Here is a 27944-nt window from a genome sequence, read left to right on the forward strand (position 1 = left end):
AGGATACATATTCTTGGTCCCGACCGTATTCTTATAGCGAGAGTCTACTGTAGCGCACAGATGCTGCAAATCATTGTTCAGTGACTTGAGTCAGTCGAAACAACCAACTACGATGCAGGGGATAAGCGGTGTAATAGATAGATGGTTCTAGACCTATGGACGGCCGCGGAGGTTAGTTTATAGCGACTATATTTAGCTAGTCGACACTTCTGGACCTCATCAAAGGGCAATTAGCGAGAATGATTTGTATTAGAGAGGTTCGTGAATTAAACTTCGATTCCCCCCTTTATACTATATGTAGTTATTAGAGGTCGCCAAGAAAGCAGTCCATACTTCTAACAGCGTGGGGCTTCGATCGGGTCGAGTGATAGCTCATGACTGGCACTAAAGGTTGATTGATTCATTAGCACTAATAGTACATGTAGTTGAGTCAGTCCGTAAGCTACTGTTCTTTCTACGTGACTGCTGGATTCCCGGAGGCTCGATGATTTCTGAATCTTATTGCTATACTTATGTTGGGGATGGGCAGACTACAATGCCGAGAAGCTGGTTAGCATAAAGCTTTCTTTGCGGGGGACCTTTGTGACAGCTTCGGTGTGTAAATTATCGAGACACCTTTGCGGAGTGATGATCAAGCAATAGAATATACACCCACGCAAAACTTTAGCCTGTGATTATTCTGGTGTAAACCGTCCCATCAGCCCTATCAATCCACAGCGGAAGGGAACCCGCAACGCTTTCCGAACTGCCAGTTAGTGATCATCCCAAACGGCAGTAACTAACTCAAACCTGCGTTTTCTCTTTGGAACTCTATCCTACCGGCGATATCTACAGATAGTTAATACCTCCCCACCTCGATCACCTTCCAGAGCGCGCTGTGAGAGTATTGGCGAGAGTTTCACGTAAAGCTAGAATACATTCTTGTTGTGTAAAGGGTGGGTTAGGATGGTTATATAAAAGTCCAGTAGCCATGAATATCAATAACGAAGACAAGACCACAGTGGCTTGTACGAAACTCAAGGGCCTATCGTGTTTGTAGGTATAGATAATCGTGGTGTTAATGACTATCACAGGTTTGCCGCTGTGCTGGTCTTCCTAATTGGGCTTTGATTATCTGTCAGTGTCTCGATTCCTGCCACCATCCTCGTAGCTGGTACACCCTACATTGTAGCATTGAAGACCGTACTTTGTAACCAATATAGCCTTATACTCCAGCACAACACCCGCCTCACCAATCTCACCCAACCGCGAGAACAGTCATGCCCGCACAAACACCGTCATTGAATACTACCGCCATGGTCTTTTGAGCACTGACTGTTGCAATGAGTATTGCTTTCCCCGGGTGCGGAGCTTTCGCTGTGTGGTTTATGTCTTTTCTGGGCCGGTAGTAGTTTCAAAGCTGTCACGTAGTGTCAATTCCGGGTATTTGTAGGAGCATACTATGTAATCCATCCCTCTTCCAATCAGGCACTCTCATAGGAGCATTAGAAAGGCACAACCCCATCTACCGCTGTAGCCCACTGGCTATGGTGTCGCCCAGAGGGGCCGAGTTCGATAGTTCGAACCTCCCGGGGTTGGTGGAAACACTATGTGACTGGGTCTATAAAGGAGCAGAGCGGGATGCCTCTCCTTTTTGCTGCTTTTTAGGTTGGAACGGAATTTGTTTTTTTTGACTTTGAATTGTGTCTACGTATTTCTTTTTGGTTTTCAGCCCGTGCGGCATGACTGGAGCGAAGGAACATCTATTACTATACACCCCCTCCCCCTCCCCAAGAAAAACCTCTACACTCACTCCCTCGTAGCCAGTCACAGTTAAAATGGACGGTGCCAAATATCTCTGCACCGCTCTTCTTGGCTACTTGTGGTACTCTACGTCCCCAGTTTCCAGCCGCGCCCAGAGACCAGTATGTCAGACCTTCCGACTCCAGCCTCAGCCTTGTGATCAGATAGATCTGACATAGCGGCCCCTCGGGTTGGTAGGTAGTGGTACGTGTGGATAAACGGGGAGACGGGAATATTGGGATGGTATGGTATGGTATGGTAAGGTGAATCAGTCTCTGACAACCTTTCCTTTCCACTACAAACTACCTATCCGCGCCCAGAGACCAGTAGGTCAGGTCTATCTGGTCCTAAGGTTGACCTTGCAAATACCGGATAGATCTGACATAGCGGCTCCTCGGGTTGGTAGGTACATGTAGTAGTACGTGTAGATAAACGGGGAGACGGGGAGATGGGAATATTGGATGGGATTGGATTCGATGGTATGGTATGGTAAGTTGAATCACCTTTCCTCTCCCGAGTACATGCCCGGCCACTACAAACTGCCTATCCGCGCCCAGAGACCAGTAGGTCAGGTCTATCTGATCGGAAGGTTGACCTTGCAAATACCGGATAGACTTGACGTAGAGGCGCCTCGGGTTGGTAGGTAGTGGTAGTGGTGGCTGGGTGACTGTGGTTGGGTAAGTACTGGGGGGGAAGATGAGATGGGAGGTGGGGAGGTGGGGAGGTGGGGGGATGGAGGGATGGGGGGATGGGATTGGAGATGAGATGGGGATGGGTGAATTTGGTGTAGGAGGGGAGATGGTTGTAAGAGTATTAGAGGGAGTGTGGTTATGGGAGTGTGGGAGTGGGAGCTAGCGGGGTTAGGTTTGGTGTGCGGGAGTGGGAGTGTGATGAGGGACGCGCAGGCTAGATGTAAGTTGGGTCAGGGGCGATCACTCGTTGCCGACCCTACCTTTCGGCACCTCAAGTAGACATGTACACATATAAGGGCTAGGGTCGGCTAAGGACATATAACCAACTATATGTAGACAACGAGACTTTAAGAAGAGAACAAGAACACAGTAGCCACATGGCTATATATACAGCAAAAGGGACTACCTTAATGTCAATCAATCAAGTCTATTATCTTCGCTGTACAAAAACCTACTTTGGCAGACCAAAGTGCCAACTCTAGGCAACCACATATATACCAGCACTCTACCACCTCGTTTTACAAATAGACTTGATCGTTGAGCTAGCCGTATCCCCGCCAACTCGCTCTTGTGCCATCGCCGTCGACAAAAAGGGGGATATACTGCCTGGTCCATGCGCTGCCTACTCAGAAATGGGTATGCATTACGTACACCAGTGTGTGTGTGGTCCACAAGAAAGCTCGAGGGTAGGTTTCGAACCGTCCTCGTCAACTCTTGTCCTTGCCTGTCCTCGAGGTATTATGGATGTGTCCTCGAGATCCTTCGATGCTAGCCATTTTCTCCCTCCAAGTATGGTTGACCTGTGCTTGGTCTATATATATAATTATAATAACATTAACCGTTGTATAGTACTCATATTTGAGATATGATTCTCCTACAGGCCATATATAATATCTATGATTGTCCTCAAGGTCCCTCGAGGCAAGGACACATACTATTCTCCATAGACCTCGCCCTCCTAGACCACGCTGGTACTGCGTGCCACCGAGGCCATGTCCTCAGGGCTCAAGGCAAAGACACAAGGACGCTCGTCCTCGTGGACTACACTATGCATTACATACGTATACATGTAGTGAGTGCAACCCCCTGGGAAGGGACTTCTCGGTCATCTCCGGTAGACGGGTATCCATATGGATCAATACACATCTCTTAACCGTGTTTTGCGGCGCACAGGCTTAAACTATCCACTAGTAAAGTGTACCAGGCCTAAACAAACCGCAACCTAGATGTTATCTTCACATCCTTATAAATAGGCGCCATAGTCACGTTTAACTGCAGGGCAATCATTACCCCTGCCAAGCCCAGCCCGTCAGCCAGCTACAAAAAAGGTGACACAGCAATCATTGGCCCCTAAACCACAACCATCAGCACGACACATCCTGACCGCAAAGAGCCCCGAGAAGAACAATCCATGGCTGTGGAATTTGCGAGTGAGCGTTTGGCTGTGAGATCTGCTTCTTGTGCAGGGTTAGGGTTCTTGCCACGTGGAAGTCGCGTTCCCTGTCTGAAGATCAATCGCGTCGCACCGAAAGTCTAGATTTACACTTCCAGTCAAAAACCTCAAAACCTCAAAACATCAAAACCCACAACACCAGACCAAAATGTCATCCACAGGCTCCCCCGAGCCCTCCCCCGAGCCCTCTCCCGCGCCTGAGGCCCTCCTCCCGACCACCCTCCCCTCCGTCGACCGCGCCTCCCTCGCCATTGGCACAACGTACACCTACCACTCCCCCATCCCCCCCCGCGTCGCCGCCTCCCCCACCACCCCCGTGATCCTCGGCGTCGACGAAGCCGGCCGCGGCCCCGTCCTCGGCCCCATGGTCTACGCAATCGCCTACTGCCTCAGCACCGACGCGCCCCTCCTCTCCTCGCACAACTTCGACGACTCCAAAAAGCTCACGCCCGCCTTCCGCGCCTCACTCATGGCCACGCTGACCACGCGCGCCTCCCCGCTCCACGCCGCAATCGGCTGGGCGACGCAGGCCCTCTCCGCGAAGGACATCTCGGCCGGCATGCTGCGCGGCACGGCATACAACCTGAACGCGCAGGCGCTGGACGCGACCGTGGCGCTGATCGCGGGCGTGCTGGAGCGCGGCGTCAATGTGGCTGAGGTGTATGTGGACACTGTCGGCCCGCCCGCGGCGTACCAGGCGAAGCTGCAGAAGCGGTTTCCGACGGTGCGGGTCACGGTGAGTAAGAAGGCGGATAGCCTGTACCCGATTGTGTCTGCGGCGAGCGTGTGTGCGAAGGTGACGAGGGATGAGGCGCTGGAGGTGCTGGTGGGTGGGGAGGGGGCGGAGGCGGCTGGGAGTGGGTATCCGGGGGATGAGAAGACGAAGAAGTGGTTGAGGGGGGAGATGGATAGTGTGTTTGGGTGGAGGGCGGAGGTGGTGCGGTTTAGTTGGAGTACGGCGAGGGATATGTTGGAGGGGGCGCCCGGGGGGAAGAAGGCGGGGGGGAGTAAGGGGTTGGGTGTCGAGGTGGAGTGGCCGGAGGATTTGGAGGAGGGGGAGAGGGGCATTGCGGGGTTTCTTGGGGAGGGGGGCGCGAAGGGCGTCAAGGGGTGGTATGGGGCGAGTGTGGGCGTTGAGATGGATTTTTAGTTTAGGGTAACGATTGGTTTGTCGTTTTTTTGTAGTAGGTGGGGGAAGTAGCAGCCCCGCTTCGTAGGCAAAAACAGTTAACAACTTGAACTTAGCTAAAGGCGTTATGGTAAGTAATCATCACGGTAATAAAACGGATTTGCATTTTTTTCACTTGGTCTTCTCTTCACAGTAATGATTATAAATCTTTGGTTAGCTCTGAAATGTTGTATGTATTTATGTGTATGTATTTTGACTTTGTAGAAAACGAAAAATTTGTGCGGGTAACAAAAGAGATGCCCCCCCGTATGGAATCATTAGGTCCCGCAAGCGAAATATATGTAAGGAAAAGAAAACCCCAACCCCGAATGATGTCCTATCCCAGCGCCCAAAGAAAAGAAACCAGAACCGCAGCCCCCCCGGGCAGATAGCTAGCAAGAGCTCTCTCCCGCCGCCGCCGCCGCAACCTCCACTAGTACGACCCAACCCCCAGAACTAAAGAAATAAAGAAAAGCAAGAAAGCAAGCAAAAAACACAAGCAATCACACAAGAAACAAGTAAACCCAACTACGTACACCCCCACAGCTAACAGCACCCGCCCCTCGCCCTCGCCCTCACCGTCTCATCCATACTCAAGCTCGTCCTCGCCGTATTCGAGTTAGCCCTTATGCCATGACTACGGTCATTCAGATCATACACGCCGTCCCTAATATTGCGATAAATCTCCCTCGCCACATCCACAAACGCCTCCTCGACGCCCTCCCCCGTCTTCGCGCTCGTCTCCACCACCGCCTTGACGCCATTCACCCTCGCCCACTCCTGCGCCTCCTCAATCCCCACCTCCCGCTTCCCCCCGCCGTTCTCGCCCTCGGCGAGGTCGCTCTTGTTCCCCACAAGGATGATGCTGATGTTCGGCTCCGCCGCGCCCCGCAGCTCCTCGAGCCACCCCTGCACGTGCGTAAACGTGTCGCGCCGCGTGATGTCGTACACCAGCAGCGCGCCCGTCGCGCCGCGGAAGTAGGACCGCGTGATTGCGCGGAAGGACTCTTGGCCGGCGGTGTCCCAGATTTGCAGCTTGATTTTGGGAGGGTTGGGGAGCGGGGACGTGGGGTCGCAGGGGATGATGCGCGAGCCGAATTCGACGCCGATGGTGACGTCGTGCGTGGGGGTGAAGCGGCCTTCGCAGAGGCGGATTGTGAGCTGGGGAGTGTTAGCGGGGGGGGTGGGGGGAGGGGAGTGGGGGGATGGGGGAGGATGGGGGGAGGAGAGGGGATGGGGGGACGTACGGAGGATTTGCCGCAGCCGCTGTCGCCGATGTTGACGACTTTCTGGGGGGGGTTGTTAGTTGGAGTTTTTGAGGAGGAGTGGAAAGTGGGGGGGGGGAGGGGCGTACGGCGATGTAGTCCCAGGGCTGTGTCATGGCTAGCTATTATCTCCTGTCTGTCTGGCTGTCTGGCTGTTTGATCGTCTGCTAACTGAAGCTCTCTGGTCTCTCGATTCGTCCTGGGACTGAACTGCTGTTATCTCTGCTGCTGCTGCTGCTGCTGTCGGTGGTGGTGGCGGCGATGATGGCGATGGTTGTGGTTGTGGTTATGGTGGTTACGGTGCAGCAGCAGAAGAAGAAGAAGCAGCAGTCGTCGTCCAGGGGATCGATAGAGCTGTGCTGTGCGTGTGATGTCAGTCATCCCAGTCACCAGGCACACGCTCCACGCTCCACGTTCCTGGCCCCCAGGTCTTACTGTTGGGGCCGCCTTATGTAAGCCACTCCTACACCTCCCGGCCCAATGATCGAGGCGCAATCAATACACACTCTTCGCGGAAATCTGCTCTGGGGCAGCACAGCACTATCGCGAGTACATACATAGAGTGGGTACCGAGGGTGGGACATGTGCGTGGCTGCGTGCGAGGGAGGGTGCATACACAGCACTGACTGACACCTGCGCAGCGGATGCGGATGCGGGTGCGGGTGCGGCGCGGTGATGCATGCGTGTGTAGCTATAGCTAGCTGCATATTGTGGCTCTACAGAAGTGCTCTAGCCGTGTTATATCGACAGCGAAATCCGACAGCGAAACCTGACGGCGGGGGTTTCGACGATAAAACGCGCCTTGAAATCTAGAGATATCGCATAACCAACGAAAGAGACAACCTAAACCCCAGGTCGCGCAAAAACAACTACACAGCTAGAGCTAGGAAACGAAACAACAGCCGTCGAAACAATGTACCCTGGGAGAATATGATAAAGAGCTAGCTCCAATATCACAATACTACAATACGGATTCCAGGAATATTACGATCACAAATCCCAAAAAGTGCAGGGGCGTGGCACCACAGTTCCAGCTCTTGCGCACGTGTGCAGTCTACGAGGAGAGCAGAGACTCTAACCACTCTATGCAGCATTATTTGAAATCAATAGCGACCGTGGAGGGGCGCTCAAATCCGCTATTTGAAACATCCAAGAACCGTACCATCATGCTCATTTATAACGACCCTAGCATATATAGGAGTATGTCTAACAGGGGGAGGGATCGAAGGGGGGTGTCAATGATCCAAGCTCTCATTTCCCGATCATACAGAAGCCCCCACCCACTGCCTCTTACCCAGGCCCAAGGTTTGGGCAGTGATCCAAAACCCACAAATGTTCTGATACGAAGACTACAAAGCAATACAAGTACCAGAAACCCAACAGTTAACCCACCCGCCGATCCGAACGCAGAAAAAAAAAGCATACATAGATACCCGCCATCAATCCTTGTGAGGATCACTGCATGATAATTCTTTACCCACAGCAACCAAAAACCAAAACCAAGTTTCTCCCCTTCAACTGATCAGACACAGGAATACTCGCAACACTCCTAGGGAAAAAAGAATGATTTCGCCCGGGCTCGAACCGGGGACCACAAGTGTGTTAGACTTGTGTGATAACCAACTACACCACGAAACCACCTGTTAAACTGATTGGCATGTGTTTATTCAAACTTTTTATAAAATAACGTTGGACTAGGACCTTAGTGATTAGCGTGGGGGTTAGTAATGCCCTCTGCAGGACCCAGGCCTGGCGCCATAACCAACTCGGCCATCTTGCCTTGGCGATAGAAGTGGGACCCAGGCCTGGCGCCATAACCAACTCGGCCATCTTGCCTTGGCGGCAGAAGTGGGCATGGGAGAACCGCGGAATTCAGGTCTTTATGCTTGAATACTCTCCCTAGACACCATGACAAAACCCGCGGACAAGATTACTAGCCAATTCTTAAATCCTCAAATATTCCGTCTTGAAACGAGCCCAGAGCACCGCCATAAGTAACGCCCCGTGTATGCACCACCGAAACACCTCCCCCACCCCTCCTCCCCTCTATTCACCAAAATATGTAGGTACAAGAAAGCCCATAGATACTAAACATATTATGTTGTATATATATATACGACTTAGTACATGATACCCCCCCATCACCACTCTTTTCCCCGCCGTTGTTCTATGTAAAATATAAAGGAAAAGAGTATAATTTATCTCTCCTTCTCCCACGATGTATGTAAGTAGTCTGACATCCCCTCGCATCTACGATGATCAAGTAGAACAATAAAAAAAAAAAGGAAACACCGAAATTAACCAAACCAGACCAGACCAAACCAGACCTAACATAACCTAACCAGACCCAAGCAAGTACTGACAGACAGCATAGATAAACAAAAAAGCGAAAAGAAAAGAAAGAAAAGCGACAAACTCCGTAAATGATATTCGCAGTTGGTGAGAGAAAAGACAAGAAAGGAAAAGAAAAACCCAGGCCGACCACTGTTTAAAATCGACCAATAAACCAAGCACCCGAACCAATGACCCTAGAGAGTGGAAAGAGAGAACGATAAAGAAAGAAAGAAAAACACCCAATATAAGTAAAAAAGAAGCCAAAAAAAAAGAGAGGGGAAATAGATACAAAAACACCGGTAATACCACTTTATATAACCAAAGTGCCCCATGCAAACACAAAAAGACAGGACAAAAAGATAAATCCCAACGCCCCACCCAAACCAATGCCAAAAGATAGAAAAAGGCATAAAAAATACGTTCACATATCCCATTGCACATCATATAGCGGACAACAACGCTGCGGCCGCAGTAGCCGACGGCATCGGCGACGACCTAGGCGACATCGCCGGGTTCTTCGACTTCTCAATTTCCGGTTCGGGAGTGGGGGTCAAAGATACCGAAACCTCAAGGTTTTTGGTAGCACCCAAGTCCACGTCCTCCACCATCACTGCTATCGGTTTCCCTTCCGCCTCTTCCACCTCCTCTACCTCCTCTACCTCCTCCAAAGTTTCCACCGTTTCCGGTAACGCTTTAGCTGGTGCAGGTGAGCTTTCTGCTTCAGACACCACTGGCGCAGTCTCAGGCGAAAGCGGGTGCGGCGGCGTGACCGTCGCCTCCGAGACCACCGGGTCTGGAGAAACAACCAGCTCCGGGGAAACAGCCGGGTCCGGAGACACCACAGGATCCCGCGACTTGACTGAGTCCTCCATAGCAGCAGCAATGTCGCCAGGGGCCGCCTCACTCCCTGCCATATCTGCCAGCTCCCTCTCGACGGCCTTCTCTCTACGTCTCTCTACATCTAGTTTCTTAACCACATGTCTCATGGCATCGCTCTCTCTGATGAGCCCATCAATGCTAATACCCTGATGCGTCATCTCGCCGTTAAGATAACTATAAACCCCCGCAGCCGAATTGCAGTCTAGCAGTGCTTTCTCGTTTAACTTGAGCAGCGCTAGAGATACTTGGAACAGGAATGGGGAGCCGACGAGACACAGAACGACGTCCCAGACACGGAAGAGCGCCTCTGCGGCGAGACAATCGGTAAAGATTGATAAGAACCATTGGAAGGTGAGGGCCTCAAGCTCAACCGAAAGCTTGGACAAGTGAGCGTCGAGTGTGGGGAGGATTTCGCGGACATACTGTTTTAGCACCTGTAGTGGGGTTAGTGGGCGTCATAAAAACGAGTGAGATGCTGTGATTACAAGCACACAAGACAATGGGGGTACCGTACCTGCTGATCTGCCCTCGACGCAAGCAAACTAGTCTCAAAATACGTCTTTGGGAGTATCTTCTCCACAATACTACACAGTACCCAAAATGCGTCCTCTTCACTCGGCATGATGAGCAGCAAGCTCGCTACAATCATGTTCATACCCTGGCAGTACCCCACTGCAGGATTCCTGCGACTATACGCTACAAGTACTTGTTTGAGCTTACCGACTCCGGGGCCCTTCCTGTAGAAGATATTGTCCGTGAGGGTCCTATTGATATCCATCTCGATCTGTCCCAGTACTCCCGGGTCATCGGCTCCATTCACTAGTAGATCCTCATAGTAGCCAGGAACTCTCAAGGCAGTAGCGCGACTACACTCCGCCCACACTTTCCACCTGTATGCAACTGGAATACCACCCAGTACGAGCGACTTGAACTCCTTCCAGCGGGCCTTTCCGCCACGACCGAGAGTGGAAATGCCGATGAGCTCACCGTCACCCACACCGCTGCCTTCTGGGGCTTCTTCACGGTCGCGTCGGATATGGCGGAAGAATTCGTTCCACTTCGTAGAACGGTCGCGCTGGAGAGTGTCGTGAAGGTCGCTGAGCTGGCCGAGGAGTAGGCGGACGGTGCCGTTGGTGGGGTCTGAGTGAAGTGGGGAGCGTAGGGCAAGGGGCGCCGAAGAGAATGTGGGCGGTGTGGGCGTGCTGAGCTTGTCAAGCATTGACATAGCTTGCGGCTTAGGCTTTGCGAGACTGCCTCTGCGACTTGCAGGTGGTTCATTGATTGACGCTTTGGGAGAGACGTTGGATGCACCCACACTTGGTGATGGAGGCCGAGTGAGTAGCTCTTGCCACTTTGTTGGTGTCTTTGGGTCCACAACATCATTTTCTTTGCCAACACCCTCCTCATTAGGCGTGTGATTGGCAGAGGCAGCGGAAGTGGTGACAGTGGCCGGAAACTCCAAGTCAGCACTGCTAAAACTGCTGCTCTCTGCCTCCTCCTCACCCTTTGGCCCCTTGGACTTCGCTGGACCCTCAGTCCTATTCCTCTGATTGTTATTATAAATAAAACCAAACCTATCCGTCAGATAGTCTGTAGGATAGTACTCATTCCAGCACTGTAATAGCGTCGGCGGCTGCACCGCATGCGGTACAATGGTATCCATCTCCACTGGGCCCACCGCCGCTCCACTAGCGCTAGCATCTCCTGTCCCTTGAAAGAACTTAGCTGGTGGCGCGCCACCGTTAGATGCCGAAGAGAGGGCGCGCCGGCGGGGACTAGTGGGTTGAACCCTAGCGGTGTTTTTAGCCATGATGCGCTGCAGGTCTTCACGGTTAATCGAGCTAGCGCTAAGACGACGGTCTGAGGGTTCGGCGGGGCCGCTGACACTACGTTGTTGTGGGCTCTTGGGATTGTATTGCTGATTCTCTTGGTCAGTCGGCGGGGCGTGGGCTACGAGGCGCAGGGCCCAGGCGGCGACTGTGCTAGATGTCCGCCTTCTTGCCAGATTATCTGCAGGATCACCAACACCCCCGTCTTTATGGGACAATGAGGCAGCCTGGAAATGCGCTGGTGTAGGGTGTGACTGATCGGAAGCGAAATGAGGGTAAGTATACAGCGACGACGGCGGCGGCGCAGATCCCCGTATCGTAGAAGAAATCTGGAAACTAGCTGCCCGCCCCTGCTTCCCCGGTGACGTCGGGCTATATATCGACGGCGCCCTACTCGACGCCCTACTATCCGGATCGTTTCGATCCAGGCCTGGCGGTGGCGAAAAGGTCTCATTCGTGATGCCTCTCCGCTTAGCCAGCAGTGACGCTGGTCGGCCTCTGTTGTACTCTTCCTGTGCTCCTTTGGGCCCCCAAAAGTAGTCCTTCCAGCCTCTCAGCGTAGAGTTCCGCCGACTCATAGACCCGGCCGATGTGATCGAGAAGGTGTCACTGTCCCGTACCCCCGAACGTGCCCGTATCGTTGCTTTTGGCGTGACCAGGTCATCCCCAGCACCGTCATCCCAGTCTATGCGCTCACTAAATGAGTCGTCTACAACACTGAATGTGTCCTCCTCACTCATTGCCTGCTGCATCATCTCGTCAATATTCTCGGTGTAGCTAGCGTCCTCCCTGCTTAGCGTCGCCGTGGCAAGCCGACGTTCAATATTAGCATTCGAGACCTCCACCTCCACTAGCATACGCTTGAGCGCCCTCTCGCGCTCCTCTGTGCGCCGACGTACAGACACAAGCTCGCGGTCTCGGTGAGCTAGGTCAGACGCAAGCTGACGAATTAGCATGATTGCACCCTGGCGCTCGATGAGGCGCTCGATGGTGCTATCTGGCGCAAGGTGTAGACTGCCCGGAACATGTGCGGATGCCACATGATCATCAAATAGTACTGAGCGGGGGTCCTCGGTTGTCCTAGCAGGTGAAGCACGAGGTGGGGGACGGGGCGACGGCGACTCGGCGGGCGGGCGGAAGATGGAGCGCTGAGAGACTGGGGAGGCGGGCTTGGGTGAAGCGGGCGAGGCAGAGGAGGTTGAGCTGGCGTAGAGCTCGTCTACAGATTCTAGGGGACCTGGGGAGGAGCACGTTGAGTTTGGCATTTTTTGAGGAGAAGGTCCGGTAGAGGATCTCTCAACCTCTCCTTCTGTATTCTGTGGCGAGGGCAAAGAGGGAGCATCTTGAGTGTCCATGTATTAGAGAGTATGCGTAGGTGTGTTGTCTCTCTTGTTCTCTCCAAGCCTGTGTACTTTTTGTAAGGGTGTGTGAATGATGTGGTGTGGTGTGAATGTGGGGGAAGTGTTGAGAGGTTGAGGTTGTTGAATAATGCGGAGAAATCTTGTGGGTGGGGGAGGAATGTGATGTGATGGCTGCTGCAGCAGTTGTAGAGTGGTGGTGGTGGTGGTGGAGTAAGTAGTGTATGTAGATTAGCTCATGTAGTTGAAATCATCGAGTGAGCAAGCCACAATCACAAATGCAAGCTATTAGACTGTAGATAGACGAATAGGAGAATAGAGAGCAAACACGAGGAGGGGGATGTTTATGTGATGTGTGTGCGTGTGTGGGGTTTTTGGTTTGTGGAGATGAGAAGAAGTCGAAGGTCAAGAAGAAGATGGCCTTTAAGATGACGGTAATTCTCCAATGGGACTGACTCTGTCCGGGCCCTGTGGCTGGTCTGTCTGGCTCTTCAGAACAGCATCCCTTTCACAGGCCGTGTTTCTTGTTTCTCGATCGATACAAAGATAGGTAGCCTGTAACGTTCCCTCGCAGCCTGCTTGCCTTGTCTTTCTCCATTTCCTGTTCCCTTGTGTCCCGGACTGCAGTTGAACACACACTCACTCACTCACTCACTCAAGCACACGACACATACCCACCCACATATACACACACACACAGATAGGCATCTATCGCAGATTGTAATCAAACTTCCCTTCGCTCCCCTGCGCTGCCCTGCCCCGTCCTTCTGCCCTTCCTTCCCTCGGGCCTTGAAAATGAAATGATGGGGTTACGTTGGTCGCTCTGACGCACCAGTGACGATTACCGCCATATGCGGACTACGGTAATCTGACACGCTCACCCTAACCCTAGATAATTCCCTCTTCACGTGATTGCGCAATATCGCGCATCAGAGATCAATGATTGCCAGTTTCAGCCTGAGATGGACAGTTAATTAAAAACCTTATCCTGACGAGCTATATGAGCTCCAGCTACTCTATGTTGCGACATTTAAGGAGCACTTCATCTTACTGCCTCTGCCCACTGTATCGTGCATATCTACTGGTATCCGTACTCGACATACCACTTGTCCGATAGTTACCCCGCAGTGCTCGCAAGTAGCCCCCAACTACCCCGATTCCCCACTCCCTTGTGCGCAAGCTTCACCCCAGGTCTAGAGAACCTAAAGCACCTTACCCCAGGCTTGAGAACCTACCCGCATGACCGGAGGGAGTTTCGGCGGTAAGGCATGGCATAAGCTGTTTTTCGCAGGCCCATCCTAACACTCGGGATTCCTCGACGTTCCGAGCTTTCCCTGAAACATTCCCGAAGACCCCGAATCCTAGGGGCGGTAGTCCGCGCGATACATGATTTTTTTTCTCTCCTGTATGCTGTATGCAGTGAAACACGACATCCTCAATTGCTTGACTAAGCGGAGAATCCGTGACGCCTTGCAGACGGGACATGTAACTAAGGAGTAAATGTACCGCCTTGGCCCGCAAAAGCGCACGCAGTGAGATAAGCTTAAGCTTAACTCCGCAGCAAGCCCTCTGCAGGAACACCATCTGGCACCAAGAAAGCAAGAAAGTGCCATCGTGCATACATGATGATTGACGACTATGACGATGACGATACCTACATGTAATATCGTGTGCTAATTAACGCTGCACAATCTCTCACTCGAAACGCGTAATTAGTGTAACATCACGTGCTACTATGACTCTGACCTCCAACGCGCGCGACGCATTCCACCCCCGCCGTCGTCGTCGCGTCTCCTCTTCCTCGAACAATTACAACGCGCAATTAAGAGATGGCGGCGACTCAAGCAAAGGGGACACTTTTACGTGTCTTACGAAACGACACGCCAGATGAAAACCAATACATACTCCTCCACACCACGCCCACGAATCCCTCCTCGCCGCTAAATCTACAGCTGCACGCGACTGACGGGGAGTCGGCTTTTGGATTGAAATGTTTGTCTCGCTTTGCCGCCTGAAAGAAATGATCAGTGACTGACTGGGTGGTTCGGGAGTAGTGAAACAGAGTAAACTAGATGAGCTCCGAGCCAAGTCCTACACCGGGAGTGTCGCAGAGATGGAGAGGATCTTTTCGGTATTGCTGAAGATTCCAATCACGGAGCCACAGCTGGTCCCCAGGGGGGTTGAAATGGCAGCTTCAGTGGATAAAAATTCTATAACTGTATGCGTTTTTTTTATCGGTTCGGATATTAGTAGCTTGATATGCTAATTTCCGCCGAAACAGCTGACGATCCGCCAAGATATTGGTGGAATCAAGCAGCGTATCGCCGCCATCAAGCTCCCAGAGGTAGAAGAAGACATTCCTATTTTCGAATGGGCCATCGATAGCTGTGGTGCCGTTTCAGATAGCTCTGTAAGTATCTCCCTCATCCCGCACACCACGGAAATATACTAACAAGACATTACAGTCCGAGCTCAAAGACCTCCAATCACAGCTAAAGCACCAGCAAGAAGTGATTGAAAAACTTACCAAGCAGCTGAGCACCCTCGTAGACCTCAAAAAAGAACACGAGGAGATGCTCCTCTCCAAGTTCGCCGTGCTCCTCAATTCCAAGAAGAGTAAGATTCGCGAACTATCCCGTGCTCTAGAGGAGGCCACCGGATCCCCCACAGGCCCAGGTCCTGCTGGACCGCACGGATCTGTAGAAGTCAAGCCCGAGCCAGAACCTAGCCCATCGCCGCCGCCAGCTCCTGCCCCCACCCGCGCATCCCGTGCCAAACCAAAGGCCACGATAGCGAGTAGAAAACGCAAACCCGTTGCCCCACCCAGTGAGTCAGAATCTGATGGTTTCGTAAAAATGAAGGTCGACAAAGGGAAGTCCATTGCACCACCGCCAGGTGATGAAACAGAGGATACGGAAGATTCTGAAGAGGGTTATATACGCCCCAACGTGCCGTCTGATCATGATCGGAGTGATATTGATGACGATGATCTGCCGCCGCCGAGAAAGCCGTTTGAAGCGTTTACGCTGATGAAGACGCCGGAGGAATCCCAGACACAGGTAGGGGATGCTGTGGAGGAAGAGGAGGAGGAGGAGCCCACAGTGAGAGGGAGAGGTGGAAGAGGGCGAGGCAGGGGAAGAGGTAGAGGTAGAGGGAAGGCAGGGGCGCCGGCGAGGAAGCAGCCGACAAGGACAAAGAAGGAAGAGAGTCCAGTCGTGGAACCCCCGGCAATGGACGAATCATCAGGAGGGACCGATGACGATGAGTTGTGACGAGTTTTTGGATATCTTTTTGTGTAGTTTAGTACTTTTTTAGATTTGAATATGACTGATGACCCGTTGTACGTTTAGTTTTAAGCTTGAGGAGTGTGTGAAGGTGTAGTGTCCGATATGTAGGTGCTCTAGGGCCAGGATACTACTACAATCCCGTCTAAAATTGGCGGAAAGAGTCTCTTCTACCCCGAATCGTATATTTTAATACCTTTGGGAGACAAAAAACTTTAAGAAAGGGAAGAAAACGCAAAATGGAGTATTGGCGTTAACATTCCTGCATCCAACCGCAGAGCTGTACACACCTTTAAACTACTCTTGCTTTATACTTACGATATAGCTGCATTTTGGAACTGGATAAGGGCTAATAAGGCCTTACTTATATCCCACACTTTTGCCGATTCCCTAATCATGGATCATCACTCGGAGGCCCTCATCCGATCGACTCACGAGGTATATGCAGCCTTCCGACTATGTGTTGTAAATGAGTTTAAATGGACTGGTGAGATCAATATCACTCTTCATAAATTCTAGTGACAATGCCTCTCGAGATCTCCCAATTAATAGACAACCGTACATATTTGTGTGTGATTTCTCTATATCAAAGTTGTTCGGAATTAGGAGCACATTTGCAGATTGTCTATAAAAACACCTTCAGAGTTTTGGAGTGATATTCGAACGAAAATGTAGACTGCCGGGTCAAGAGGGGATGGGCCAATTATTGGGAACACACTTGAACGACTTCCCCCTAACTCTGTCAAGTTGGACATGAACGCACCGGTTACCACCCGTAAGCTTGCTCAACCGCAAATCCAACAATTACCATTCAGTAGTTTGAAGATGGATTATAATTATATGGGCATGCCAAGAGAGCTCAGTTGAAAGAGTAACCCTCTACCTCGACCTTCCTCTCCTTTCTGTTGAATCCTTGGTGGTGATGCTTTACCTTCCGCGTTGGAGTCTGATCTTTTATTGGCCCTTGTGATCTTGAAAGGGGATGGATTCACCGTTTCATTCCCGAAGGTCCCTAAGAACCTTATAACGTCTGGCGCGAGACCCCTCCTCCCAGAGAAAAAAATAAAAACAGCCTCGAGTATTATATATCAATTTATTTTCTCCGCTTCACACAAAAAAGAACAAAAAGTACTGCAACCGGCGATTAACTCCAGTTACTACTCCCACCCCCGGCTTGAACCCAGAGCCTTCCGTCGCCCTGAGCACAAACACTCGGTGTCTAACCCGACGAGCAGTCTACCGATTAGACCACTCGCCCATGTTGTACCGTGCCCAGGATTGGTACTTGACACTATCAGTGCCAAGACGAACCGGAAACCTAACCCTCGCGATCTCACTGTTCGATCAACCCCCAACAATTAAGTACGTATGTTCTATCACGACACGATACACGTATATAGTCCCAGCTTGGTGATGATCTCTTGCCACGCCGAACTTTATGGCCCTCACGAGGGGAGGTTAGTATTAGCTGTGTCACCAAACATCACTCGGTCTTCCACTAGTCAAAGAAAGTTGATTCAACAATTCATTTAGATTCTATGTGCCTAAAGCGCTCATATTATTATATGCAACGTTTACAAATTAACTGAAAGACATATGGTCAGCGCTTTAGCCACAGAAACGCCCCTCGCATAAGATAGGCAAACACCACACGCCATGTAATGATGCTGTGCTCATAGCTGTCTAAAAACCCAAGTAAGGCCTCCTCTATCCCCTTAAACCCAAAGTAAGGCCTCCTCTATCCCCTTAAACCCAAAGTATATAGCTAATCGAGCGCACCCATAGCCATTATAGGGTGAGCATTAAACGACGTTTGCTAGCTCATTCTCATCGGCCAGTCCTCCGCCCTGAAGCTTCTAGATGATAGCCTTCAATGGTTAAGTCATGAGGGTATTATCAGAATTCAGGTCCACAATAATAGCACTCTTGATTCTCTTCAACCCTTTCAGTAGGTAACCGTTGGTTTTGTTATCCGGTTTGATGCCCCAACCTAAACACTAGGGGCGCGTGTGTGTGGGCCACAGTGGATCTGTCAGTGGACAAGCCGAGATTTGGATAAGCCGAGATTTTGGACCAGCCTTTAGTTTCTGTGGGGTTTAAGCTATTCTTATCAAGCACCGACCACGTGTTGGACTTTATCGGCGGTTTTCTTAGAGTTAGGAGGGCCCGAGTTTTCTCAATTGATCTGAAAACGTCGTCTATCTTAAACTAAATTGTAGTTTAAGATAAACTCTAGGAGCATAAGATAAGTGACTAAGTCTTTTATTATATAAAGATGACGAAGTCATATAGTGACTAAATGACCGGGTCTTTTAAAATCGTCATTTATATGACCACCGTTAATAAATGACTAGTCGTTTAGAGCTAAATGACCTTTTCTTTATTTATTGTTTTACTTCTCAATTATTATTTCCTACGGGTACGGTATATATATCTCTGTCCACTGCTGCTGCTGCCACCATTTCTGCTGTCACCATTGCTGCTGTACCGTTGCTGCTGCTGTACCGTTGCTGCTACTGTACCGTTGCTGCTGCTGTACCGTTGCTGCTGCTGTACCGTTGCTGCTGCTGTACCGTTGCTGCTGCTCCCGCTATTAGTGGTGGCTATACCAATTGGCATGATCATGATGGATCTGACCTACCTACTTGTTACTGGTGATGATGGTGGTAGTGATGACGATGATGAGAATGACGAGAATGATGCCGAGGTTTTGGAGAGAAGAGGTGGGGGGAGAGGTAGCTTTATAGCTGGAGGATCAGAAATAAGGTTTCACTAGCGTAAAGTTAAAAATTTCAACCAAAATCTTGCTAAACGACTTAATCATCTATTCTTATACCCTAGAGAAACACCTTTTAAACTATGAAGTAGTGTGGTTTAGACAAAGGTGTAGTTTAAGTGAAACATAGATGTAGTTTTAAATAAACTAAGGTTAAACTACATTTCAAACTATGCCTTGGTTTAAAATAGTGTAAGGCTCCGTTTGGACGCACACCGGTTTATTTTTCTGTGTTTTCACTTCTGTAGAAAATTTCAATAAACCGAGAATAAACCGAATCCATGGAAAGTGAAATTAAACCAACCTGTTTGCTGTAATGGCCTAGTGCCAAAATATTCACAAATTTTTTTTTTGGCTTTTGTATTAATAAAAGAGGGCGACAGTTGTGAGAAACTTCAAATATTGAAGTTAGTGATATGGGGGTGGGTGCGTGGTGTTGTCGCATGTGAGCCACTTGCTCCGGTTTATTTTTCAAGATTCACCTCTGGAGCTGATTATTTTTTTCCGGGTTTATTGCAATCCATAGAAGTTCAAATTCTGTTTATTTTGGTTTTCCAAACATCCAGTTTATTTTTCTTTCTATAGAAGTTGCCAATAAACCCAATAAACCCAATAAACCGGGTCATCCAAACGAAGCCTAAGTTAACTGCACCTTACTAACTAAATTTCTATGGTAGACTTAGTTTATTTTAAACTACAACCGTAGTTTAATATAAACTAAGCCGTGTAGTTTAAATAAACTAAGCTTATTTGTACTACGGGGTGATCAAAGATTGAGACCCGGCCCGGTTATACCGCTAGCTTAGTCCATCCCCTAAGTCACAAGGTCAAACTGTAAAGAATTGATATTCAGCAATCTACTGCGCACCTCTACAAGACTGAATAAACCAGAAATCAGCTGCTCAGGTCGAGCCTTGATCATGACATAGGAAAGACAATGCCTCTATATGTTGTCTTGACAGCATGCTAGCAACCACCCGTCCGGAAACTCGTCAACGACACACCAGCACTACAGACAACCTCATATATCTTCCTCTCCCGAACAGTGAAACTACGGATATACCCATTGCGAAAAGGCAAAGCTTTGACATCCTCGGAGTTTCCTGCATTCCGATCATTTCCTCGACATACACCTAACCCTGACCGCCGCCTCCTCCCAACTAGCACCCCACGGAATCAGCAGTTATTGGCTTGTTTATACTACTGCGTGGTCCTTAATAAACAGTTACTCTTGCATGCACAGTTTTCTCGCCTGGGAACTTCTCCTACCACCGGCAGAAGACACACCTCAAACCCAAGGCCAACTTACATAATCAAATCCCACAACAAGCCTCACTCCCACCTTCACCAACCCCCACCACCATGTCACTCCCCACCCCCCGCCACCTCCTCAGCACCCTCCTCACCACCCTGCACCAGCAGCACCCCACCCCCGTCTCTCCCGACCCCAACACCCTCCACACCCTCCCACCCTCATCCCAAGACCTCCTCCTAACGCTCTCCCACCTCCTCCCGAGCACGCTCCTCCCCGCCCTCGACCTCCTCGACCACCGCCGCGTGCACCGCTGCCGCCCCGCCCCGCACAGCAAGAAATACGCATACTTCGTCTCATCGTCCTCTTCTGCCACGGTACACGTGGTGCGTCCTGCGGCGTGGTGGTGCAGCTGTGGGGCATTTGCGTGGGCCGCGTTTGGGCGGCGGGGGGCCGGGGGTGAAGCGGGGGAAGTGATGGGGACGGGAGAAGAAGGCGGGTTATGGGGGGGTAGGATGCGCGGAGAGGGGGATGTGCCGGTGTGTGTGCATCTGGTGGCGTGTGTGCTGGTGGAGGGGTGTCCGGGGTTGTTTGGCGGGTATGTGCAGGAGGAGCAGGTGGCGTTGGAGAGGTGGGTGGAGATTGAGCTGGAGAGGCGGTGATGGGAGGTGGGGTTATTACGGAGGGCCTTGGGAGCGGGTAGCTAGGGGGTGGTACTAATAATTAATCGAAATGTCGCATACCTCCTCTGCCGAAGTACCCTATGTACGTTCAACTTATCCATAACCAACAGTTCACTATCTTATCTCACCTCTACCTCATTGCCACACTGGTACTTAGTCAAGAGTTCTTCCCTTTATTCACAGTGACTGGATTATTCCAATACCTAAGAATCGACAACGATAATTCCTTAAAGATTAATCGTGGAGACTACTGGAAACGTATAATAAGGAACGTATACTCAATGTTCCTCATCCTCGAAGCGATAGAGCACAGGAATCCCCTTTCAGAGGAAGTCGCTAGCGGTAATTAATAGAAAACCTATGGAAATGCTAATCCCGCATCGAATACGGAATACATTTAGCTGAGAAACAGCCTAAACTACAGGAGGGAGATCACTCCGCGTCATGTTGAAGAAGAAGAAAGCCTACACCTCCTCCCGACCACAACACATAACCCCATATCATCACATATATCTTCAACCGATCCCATAAACGGAAACACGCTTAAACTCCCCAAAGTAGATGATACTAGTGAACACCACACCCATAAAATAGCTAGATCAAATCCATCTGAAAAGGCTCTCAGAATAATCAACATATACACCATCTACATTCTCATCGTCCCAAGGAACTAACATTCACCCACAACATTCGTCGTCGCCGTATAAAAAAAAACCCCGAGCAGCCCGAACCGTCGTGACTCCGACAGCCTAGAGAGCGCTGTGTCTTAGATAGTATATTGCGCATTGAGGTGTGCGTCATGGCAGGTCAATCGGCGCTCATCCCTCTATCTTGCACTAACTTGGTCGACTGATTTGTACAGTTCCTCGTTATCTAGTCCCGAAACCAAATCGCCATAGTACATGTAGTTACATGTATGTAGGTACTCTCAATTGAGAGAAACGTATTAAATTTGAAAAAATTACTGTTGTCGATTCCCATTTGAGTGTGTGCTTCGATTTCAGTTACTACTGTTTCTGGCCAAACGGCCAATGACCGGTCCCACATGTTTCGAGAGAGGGATAAAAAAACACTCCAAGAAGCATAACCAAACTTTACCCTGAAAAGAAACTGCGAGCAGAGTGCGAGCGATGTGTTTCTATAGGAATCCAGACTTGCGTTGATATCATAAAAGGTATTCTTTGTTATTAAACATCCGAGCCCCTAAGTCCGAAACCAATTGCTAAGCACTGGCATCCGGGTTTTAACCTCATGATGAGCATCTGCAAGGATACATACATGTACTTAGCTGTGCATCCCCACCAGCATCTATTCCACATGACCCATGCGGAGACAAGACCGATCTCCCGGAGCTGCAGAGAGTTTGAAGCTCAAGCTGGGAACACAACAAAACCTCTCCTCCGGAGCGATTCCCCGGGGCTCCCCTCCGATGACGTTAAAGCTGCAGGTACTGCGTACGGCGAGCCAGCATCGGATCCTCGGGCTGGTTTCCCCGCATTTAGGCGAGAGCTTCCCTGGGCGTCGGGTAAAGCGTAAACAGACGACAGACGACAGACGACAGACGACGCCCGGATCCCCGCCTCTAGTGCCAGTGAGGGGCAGTGGATATAAATAGAGATGGAGCTCCCAAACTGTTTACTGAAGTATTGCTTCAATTTGCACTGTTTAAACCTACCAGCAAATTCTTGAGATAATGTCTGCGCCATACACTGTTCGTTGGGGGATCCTCGGTATGTCCTTCTTCATAACCAGGTATCAATTACCAGAGCGTCAAGCTAACAGCTAGCTACAGGCCCCGGCTGGATTGCAGGAGGTATATCCCCCAGTGTCATCTCATGCATCACCACCTCTAACCCGTCTCAGAATTCTCCAAGGACCTCGTCCTCGACCCCAGCACCCGCGGCGTGACCGACATCAAACACATCGTGCAAGCAGCCGCCTCCGCCACCTCTCTCGAGCGGGCAAAGACCTTCCTCTCCGACGTCGGCGCGCCCAACGGCACCGCCTACGGAAGCTACGAGGAGCTCGTCGCCGACCCCAACGTCGACATCATCTACATTGCGACGCCGCACTCGCACCACTTCCCGCAATGCCTGCTGGCGCTAAATGCAGGCAAGCCCGTGGTGTGTGAGAAGCCGTTCACGGTCAATACGGAGCAGACCAGGATCTTGGTGGAGCTGGCGAGGAAGAAGGGGCTGTTTTTGATGGAGGCGGTGTGGACGAGGTTCTTCCCGATCAGTGTGCAGATCAGGTCGTTGATTAAGGAGGGGCGCATCGGAGAGGTTAAGAGGGTCTTTGCGGATCTGAGTATGGCGCAGGCACCGGAGGAGAAGTATGATGATTCGCATAGGATGGTGAGCTAGAATTGGGGATGCCCTTGGAATGGAGTGGCGGCCAGATATGGAAGATGCTGATATATGCCACAGGTGAACCCTGACCTTGCCGGAGGAGTACTACTAGATCGTAAGCCACTATCTATCCTAACAAAGTCCAAAGCCAAAGGATCACAACTAACCTGTAAACCCCATAGTCGGCGTCTACTCCCTAACCTGGGTCTACCAAACCCTCTATCACACTCTCCCCGCCGCCGTCAAACCCCAATCCGCGCCCACCATCACCGGCACAATCTCCAAATACGAGCGCACGGGCGTCGACGCCGAGAACGCTGTCATCGTAAAGTTCCCCAACTCGATCGGCATCGCCACGAGTAGCATCCGTGTCGCCGCTGACCCCGAGGACACAAACCACACCGCCATCAAGATCCAAGGCACGCTCGGCGAGATCCGTGTCGACCACCCGGCCTATGCGCCAGCGGGATACTCAATCATTGTAGCCGGGAAAGGCGCCGAGAGGGTGGAGTGCCCCGTGCCTGCGGGCAAGGGAATGCATTGGGAGGCGGATGAGGCCGCGAGGTGTTTGAGGGACGGAAAGCTGGAAAGTGAGACTATGCCATTGGAGGAGTCGTTGCTGGTTATGGAGGCGATGGATAGCGTGAGGGCGCAGGCTGGGTTTAGGTATCCGGAGGTGATTGAGTCGACGGAGCATTAGATGTAGATGGATTATGTGTATGTAGGCTCGGACATAAGATATCACTCTGCCATATCATGTTTTGGGCACTTGTGTTGCTTGGCGCCAGCCCCCCAAACGCCAATGACAGGCGGTGCAAGATGTAGGTAAGTTATCTAGCGGCAGAATGCTCGTCGGGTTAAACACCGTATGTGGCCCCATTCAAACAGAATGTCCGTGTCCAAACCGGCCGGCGGCTGGAGCAGTTTCCGGGCGAGAAAATAAAACTGTGATCCTTGATAAACATATCATCTGATCTCTACTAAGGCTATTTTGTGTTTTTGCTGCGGGTCGACAGTTTCCAGTACCAAGACTTCAAGGGCGAGGGTGCCCCAACCCTACTTAAATTACATCTTATAATATAGGTACCACAGCTATGGTCATATCACTATCATTTCGACATGTAGAAAGTTGGGACTTTCTGATATTGTGACTGATATAGCTGCTGCCAGCCTCCCATGAGAGTTTCCATCGCGATATGAAGATCCTATCTACATGCACTCGATAATTACCTTTTATTATTTCGGCTTTAAAGCATGATGAATTCCTTCACTTCGAGATACGTAACCCCTCTCCTACGTATACCTGTTACCAAATTAGTAGGGAAAAAAAACCTTAGGAAAAACGACGAAGCGTATTCTGGAATGTTGACTGTACCGGCGCTTTTGCATTACGAGTACTCGCTTTCATTATCTCTTTGGAGTAAGGATTTTCTCACATCCCTGGCGATGGGGATTCGTATTATTTCGCGCTGCAGCTGGGTGTGCTTATATTCTGGAAGGTTACCTAGAGTAGTGCAGATCTGGCTTGGTATTTCTTGCCTACATATAGTTATGGGGAGTATTAGCGATGAACAGTAGGTAATTTTTATCATCGACATGATTGATAAGTTAAATAATAGAGTCTTTTAACTGCGCGCGTTGAACCAAAAACCGAGCGGGTTAGACAGAAAGTGTAGCAGCCCATAAGCTGTCGCGAAAATGCTGACCCACCAAAAAAAATAAAAAGCAAATTTGGCGTGGCTTTATTAACAGATCCCGTTATCTCTCTTACCAAATAATAGATCTCTCATGCAAATCTAATTCCTCTGCTATATATAGGGGGGGTCAGCATCGATATCGACAGCTTAAGGGATAGGAAGAGACTTCAATCGTTCAACCAATAAGGTGTGCAGGAATTTTTGTCCAAGTGCTCGAATTTCTGTTCGACACGTGCAGCTAAAAGGCTTCTCACAGGGCCGAACAACTCTGCTTGTTGAGCAAAGCCTATAGGATTTGACAATATAATATAGGCTAATGATATGGTTCGGGAGGTAGGCCAATGATCGTGAACGCAAGATATTTTTTCAGTCCAGGGTAACCGAAGATACATGTATTTTTTCAAACCAGGGCAACCGAGGATATTTTTCAGACCAGGGCAACGGGAGAAGAGGTACATACTGGAAACAATCATGCCGACAAAGATTTTTGACTAGAATCCTCTCTGTGATCGATCATATAGTATAATGGGCCCTAATATCCTAAATTTATTTTCCTAACAATCCTCATAACTCAGTACATATTCAGTCAATGAATGACAGCCTTGGATGGTGGGCCACACTACAAGCACCTGGTTGGGTAAAACCCCACTAATGCTCAATAATAGAGAACTTTCAACAACTCTCACCGGAGATCGAATAGCTAGCGCTCCTAGCCTTCAAGAAATTGCCTCATAGAATATCACTCGATGATATCCTTTATTAGACACTAGTGCCAAGGTTTTCTCGCCTTTCGCGATTACTTGACCTCACGGACCCGTTAAGCTCCAATCACAAATAAACATGAAACGATCCCGAGCATGCATGCGTTGTCATAGCCACACATCTTACCTTACACACAGCCACGCACTCTACCCGCCAATGACAAATAAAGTTCTACGCCGTATTCTTGGTAATACTTGTACATACATGCAGTATTCTCGATATAGGTCTTACAGATAACCCAATACCGTGGGGATGGCTTCGGCCGGTAAATTTAAGATTGGGTACTTATGTATGATTCCACCGTTACCAATCCTAAGGCTGACGGTATTGTCATACCGACTCATACGTCGGCACCAGGTAAGAACAAATCCGGGGAAATTTTCGACCACATGGGGTTCTAACTTGATCGGTAATGCTACTATTTACTTATTTTACTTATTTTACTGTATCATACATACTGCAAGTGAGTTACGGAGTAGCCCGTCCATTGGAGAAACTGCGTGGTAAGCTGCAAAACCTTTTTTCTTTCTTTCTTGATAGCAGTATCGACCTATATACCTAAACTCGCCTACATCCACTTGATGTCATGAACATTCCAAATACTTCACTCGGTATTACTCAGTTGTTCATGATTGACCGAATATTGCGATTAGAGTATATTTCTAATAGAGGTACTTGCCGGCACAGAGGTGTGGTAATGATATCTGCTGACGACGTCTAGCGTGTATTCTTACGATTTGGCGGGACAATGATGGTGATCGCAGAAAATCTGTAGGTCGTGAAGTGTGTGTGGGGGATATCTCTCTACTCACTACAGCAATTTTTCAGTATAAAGGACTCTCAATTCCTACCTCAATTCTCTTCCCTCCTCATCCTTCTCAACCATCTTCATCCTTACCTTCAGTTCTCAGCTCAGCTCAACTCAGTTTAGTTCTCGATTATCAATTGTCTTCGATCATCTACTTCTCTACCTCCATCTTCCTCTACAAAAACATCTACTTCCAAAAACCCACTCCTCCAATCTCAAAATGCAGATGATCTCCATGATCTCCCTCCTCGTTGCCTTCGCTGGCATCCTCGTCGCCGCCAGCCCCATCACCTCCCCCACCACCTCCCCCGTCCCCGAGTGTCCCTCCGGCAAACCATTCACTGGCGAAGCCGGCTGCTCCTCCTGCAGAACCGTCGGTAACATCGTCTGCGGCCGCGACGAGGACCGCGTCACGGACCTGATCTGCACCTCCTTTGGCACAACCATGAGCTGGGTGCCGGTTGACGACTCGGGCAAGTGCGGTGTCTAATTCACCCCGCCCCAGGGTATTAAATGGTGAGTGTTGGTGAGTGAGTGGGCGGATGGATGCCGGTGGATGGGTGCGCGAGTATGCGAACGAGCGCTGGTGATTGGGGATATTGCATTTGGGTTTCTTTCGTGTGGTTTGCAATTTGGTTTAGTCTGGTCTGTTGAGTTCTGGCTATGGAGTATACGTATGCTTCTAGCCGGCTGCCATTCATTGTTCTTATTTAGATTGGTTTAGTTGTTGGTTTTGCATGCATGCGGTGGAGTTACGACATTCATTAGATTATTTTTTTATAAAAACCCCAATAAAAATCCATTTTTTTTGGCCTTTTACGGTAGTGAGTGATATGTCATGGCTGAGATCAGAGTGATACTAGATTGGACAGGTTGGCATTTAGTAAGTGTGTAAGTGAGTGATATCCCATCAGAGCTGCCCTACATTTAGAAATATTAGCTACGTACACCTGATTTGGGTAAAAAATACTATGGGAAGTAATGCCTATATTATAAGATGTGATTAAAGTAGGGTTGAGGCACCCTTAATGCCTCTAAAGTCTAGATCTTAGTACTGGAAAATTGTCCACTTGCGGCAAAGCACAAAATAGCTTTGGCAGAGATCAGATGATATGTCCAGACAGAATAAAATCTTGTGCAGCAGTCGCTCACGTGAACCGCTGCAGTAGAGCCAAAGTGGAGTCAATTCGTTTTGCGTAGTTCTTCCCCAAATAGATAGTTTAGGCCTAGGGCAACCGTCAGATTTAGCAAAATTAATGACTACCATTCTCATATTTGTATTCTTTTGATTTTCGCGGCTTCTTAGCATAAAGATGACGCCGTGAAAACTAAAAATTTAACGAAGAACGCCGTTCTTATATTAATAGGCCCGCAAATGGCCGTAACCACTCAGTCGCCGTTTCTCCTGGCAATGATCAATAAAACCAGTTTCTAATATCAAGAAGAAGATTTCCAAGCCTGGAAGTTCATTGCCCAGATCAAGTATTGCCAAGAGAAATGGCAACTGGCGGAGAGGCATAGGTGTACGTGTGTTCGGCACTGCTGTAGGTTGACTGGTTAGAACCACGGATGGT

General features: G+C 49.9%; 7 protein-coding genes across 7 annotated transcripts; 5 read left to right on the top strand and 2 right to left on the bottom strand.

The window, feature by feature from the left end:
- Positions 1-4075: 4075 nt before the first annotated feature.
- Positions 4076-5077, top strand: H6S33_011235 (uncharacterized protein; the record flags this gene model as incomplete). Its single annotated transcript, XM_044843122.1, has 1 exon — positions 4076-5077. One exon carries the CDS (start codon positions 4076-4078, stop codon positions 5075-5077), a length of 1002 nt encoding a protein of 333 aa, XP_044696003.1.
- A 564-nt stretch (positions 5078-5641) lies between these two features.
- H6S33_011236 (uncharacterized protein) lies at positions 5642-6476 on the bottom strand (the record flags this gene model as incomplete). Its single annotated transcript, XM_044843123.1, has 3 exons — positions 5642-6256; positions 6343-6384; positions 6450-6476. The coding sequence occupies 3 exons, from the start codon at positions 6474-6476 to the stop codon at positions 5642-5644; spliced, it is 684 nt and encodes a 227-aa protein (XP_044696004.1).
- Positions 6477-9134: 2658 nt separating this feature from the next.
- Positions 9135-12757, bottom strand: H6S33_011237 (uncharacterized protein; the record flags this gene model as incomplete). Its single annotated transcript, XM_044843124.1, has 2 exons — positions 9135-10007; positions 10088-12757. The coding sequence occupies 2 exons, from the start codon at positions 12755-12757 to the stop codon at positions 9135-9137; spliced, it is 3543 nt and encodes a 1180-aa protein (XP_044696005.1).
- A 1832-nt stretch (positions 12758-14589) lies between these two features.
- On the top strand, positions 14590-16032 carry H6S33_011238 (uncharacterized protein; the record flags this gene model as incomplete). Its single annotated transcript, XM_044843125.1, has 4 exons — positions 14590-14752; positions 14815-14978; positions 15042-15170; positions 15226-16032. 4 exons carry the CDS (start codon positions 14590-14592, stop codon positions 16030-16032), a joined length of 1263 nt encoding a protein of 420 aa, XP_044696006.1.
- Positions 16033-20182: 4150 nt separating this feature from the next.
- H6S33_011239 (uncharacterized protein) lies at positions 20183-20734 on the top strand (the record flags this gene model as incomplete). The annotated part of the gene is made up of 1 exon (XM_044843126.1): positions 20183-20734. The coding sequence occupies one exon, from the start codon at positions 20183-20185 to the stop codon at positions 20732-20734; it is 552 nt and encodes a 183-aa protein (XP_044696007.1).
- Positions 20735-22448: 1714 nt separating this feature from the next.
- On the top strand, positions 22449-23803 carry H6S33_011240 (uncharacterized protein; the record flags this gene model as incomplete). Its single annotated transcript, XM_044843127.1, has 5 exons — positions 22449-22485; positions 22548-22568; positions 22619-23109; positions 23182-23218; positions 23286-23803. 5 exons carry the CDS (start codon positions 22449-22451, stop codon positions 23801-23803), a joined length of 1104 nt encoding a protein of 367 aa, XP_044696008.1.
- Positions 23804-26590: 2787 nt separating this feature from the next.
- H6S33_011241 (uncharacterized protein) lies at positions 26591-26860 on the top strand (the record flags this gene model as incomplete). Its single annotated transcript, XM_044843128.1, has 1 exon — positions 26591-26860. The coding sequence occupies one exon, from the start codon at positions 26591-26593 to the stop codon at positions 26858-26860; it is 270 nt and encodes an 89-aa protein (XP_044696009.1).
- Positions 26861-27944: the final 1084 nt, after the last annotated feature.

This window comes from Morchella sextelata (genome assembly GCF_020137385.1).
Source record: "Morchella sextelata strain SCLS chromosome Unknown scls_6, whole genome shotgun sequence".
NCBI classification, from domain to species: domain Eukaryota; kingdom Fungi; phylum Ascomycota; class Pezizomycetes; order Pezizales; family Morchellaceae; genus Morchella; species Morchella sextelata.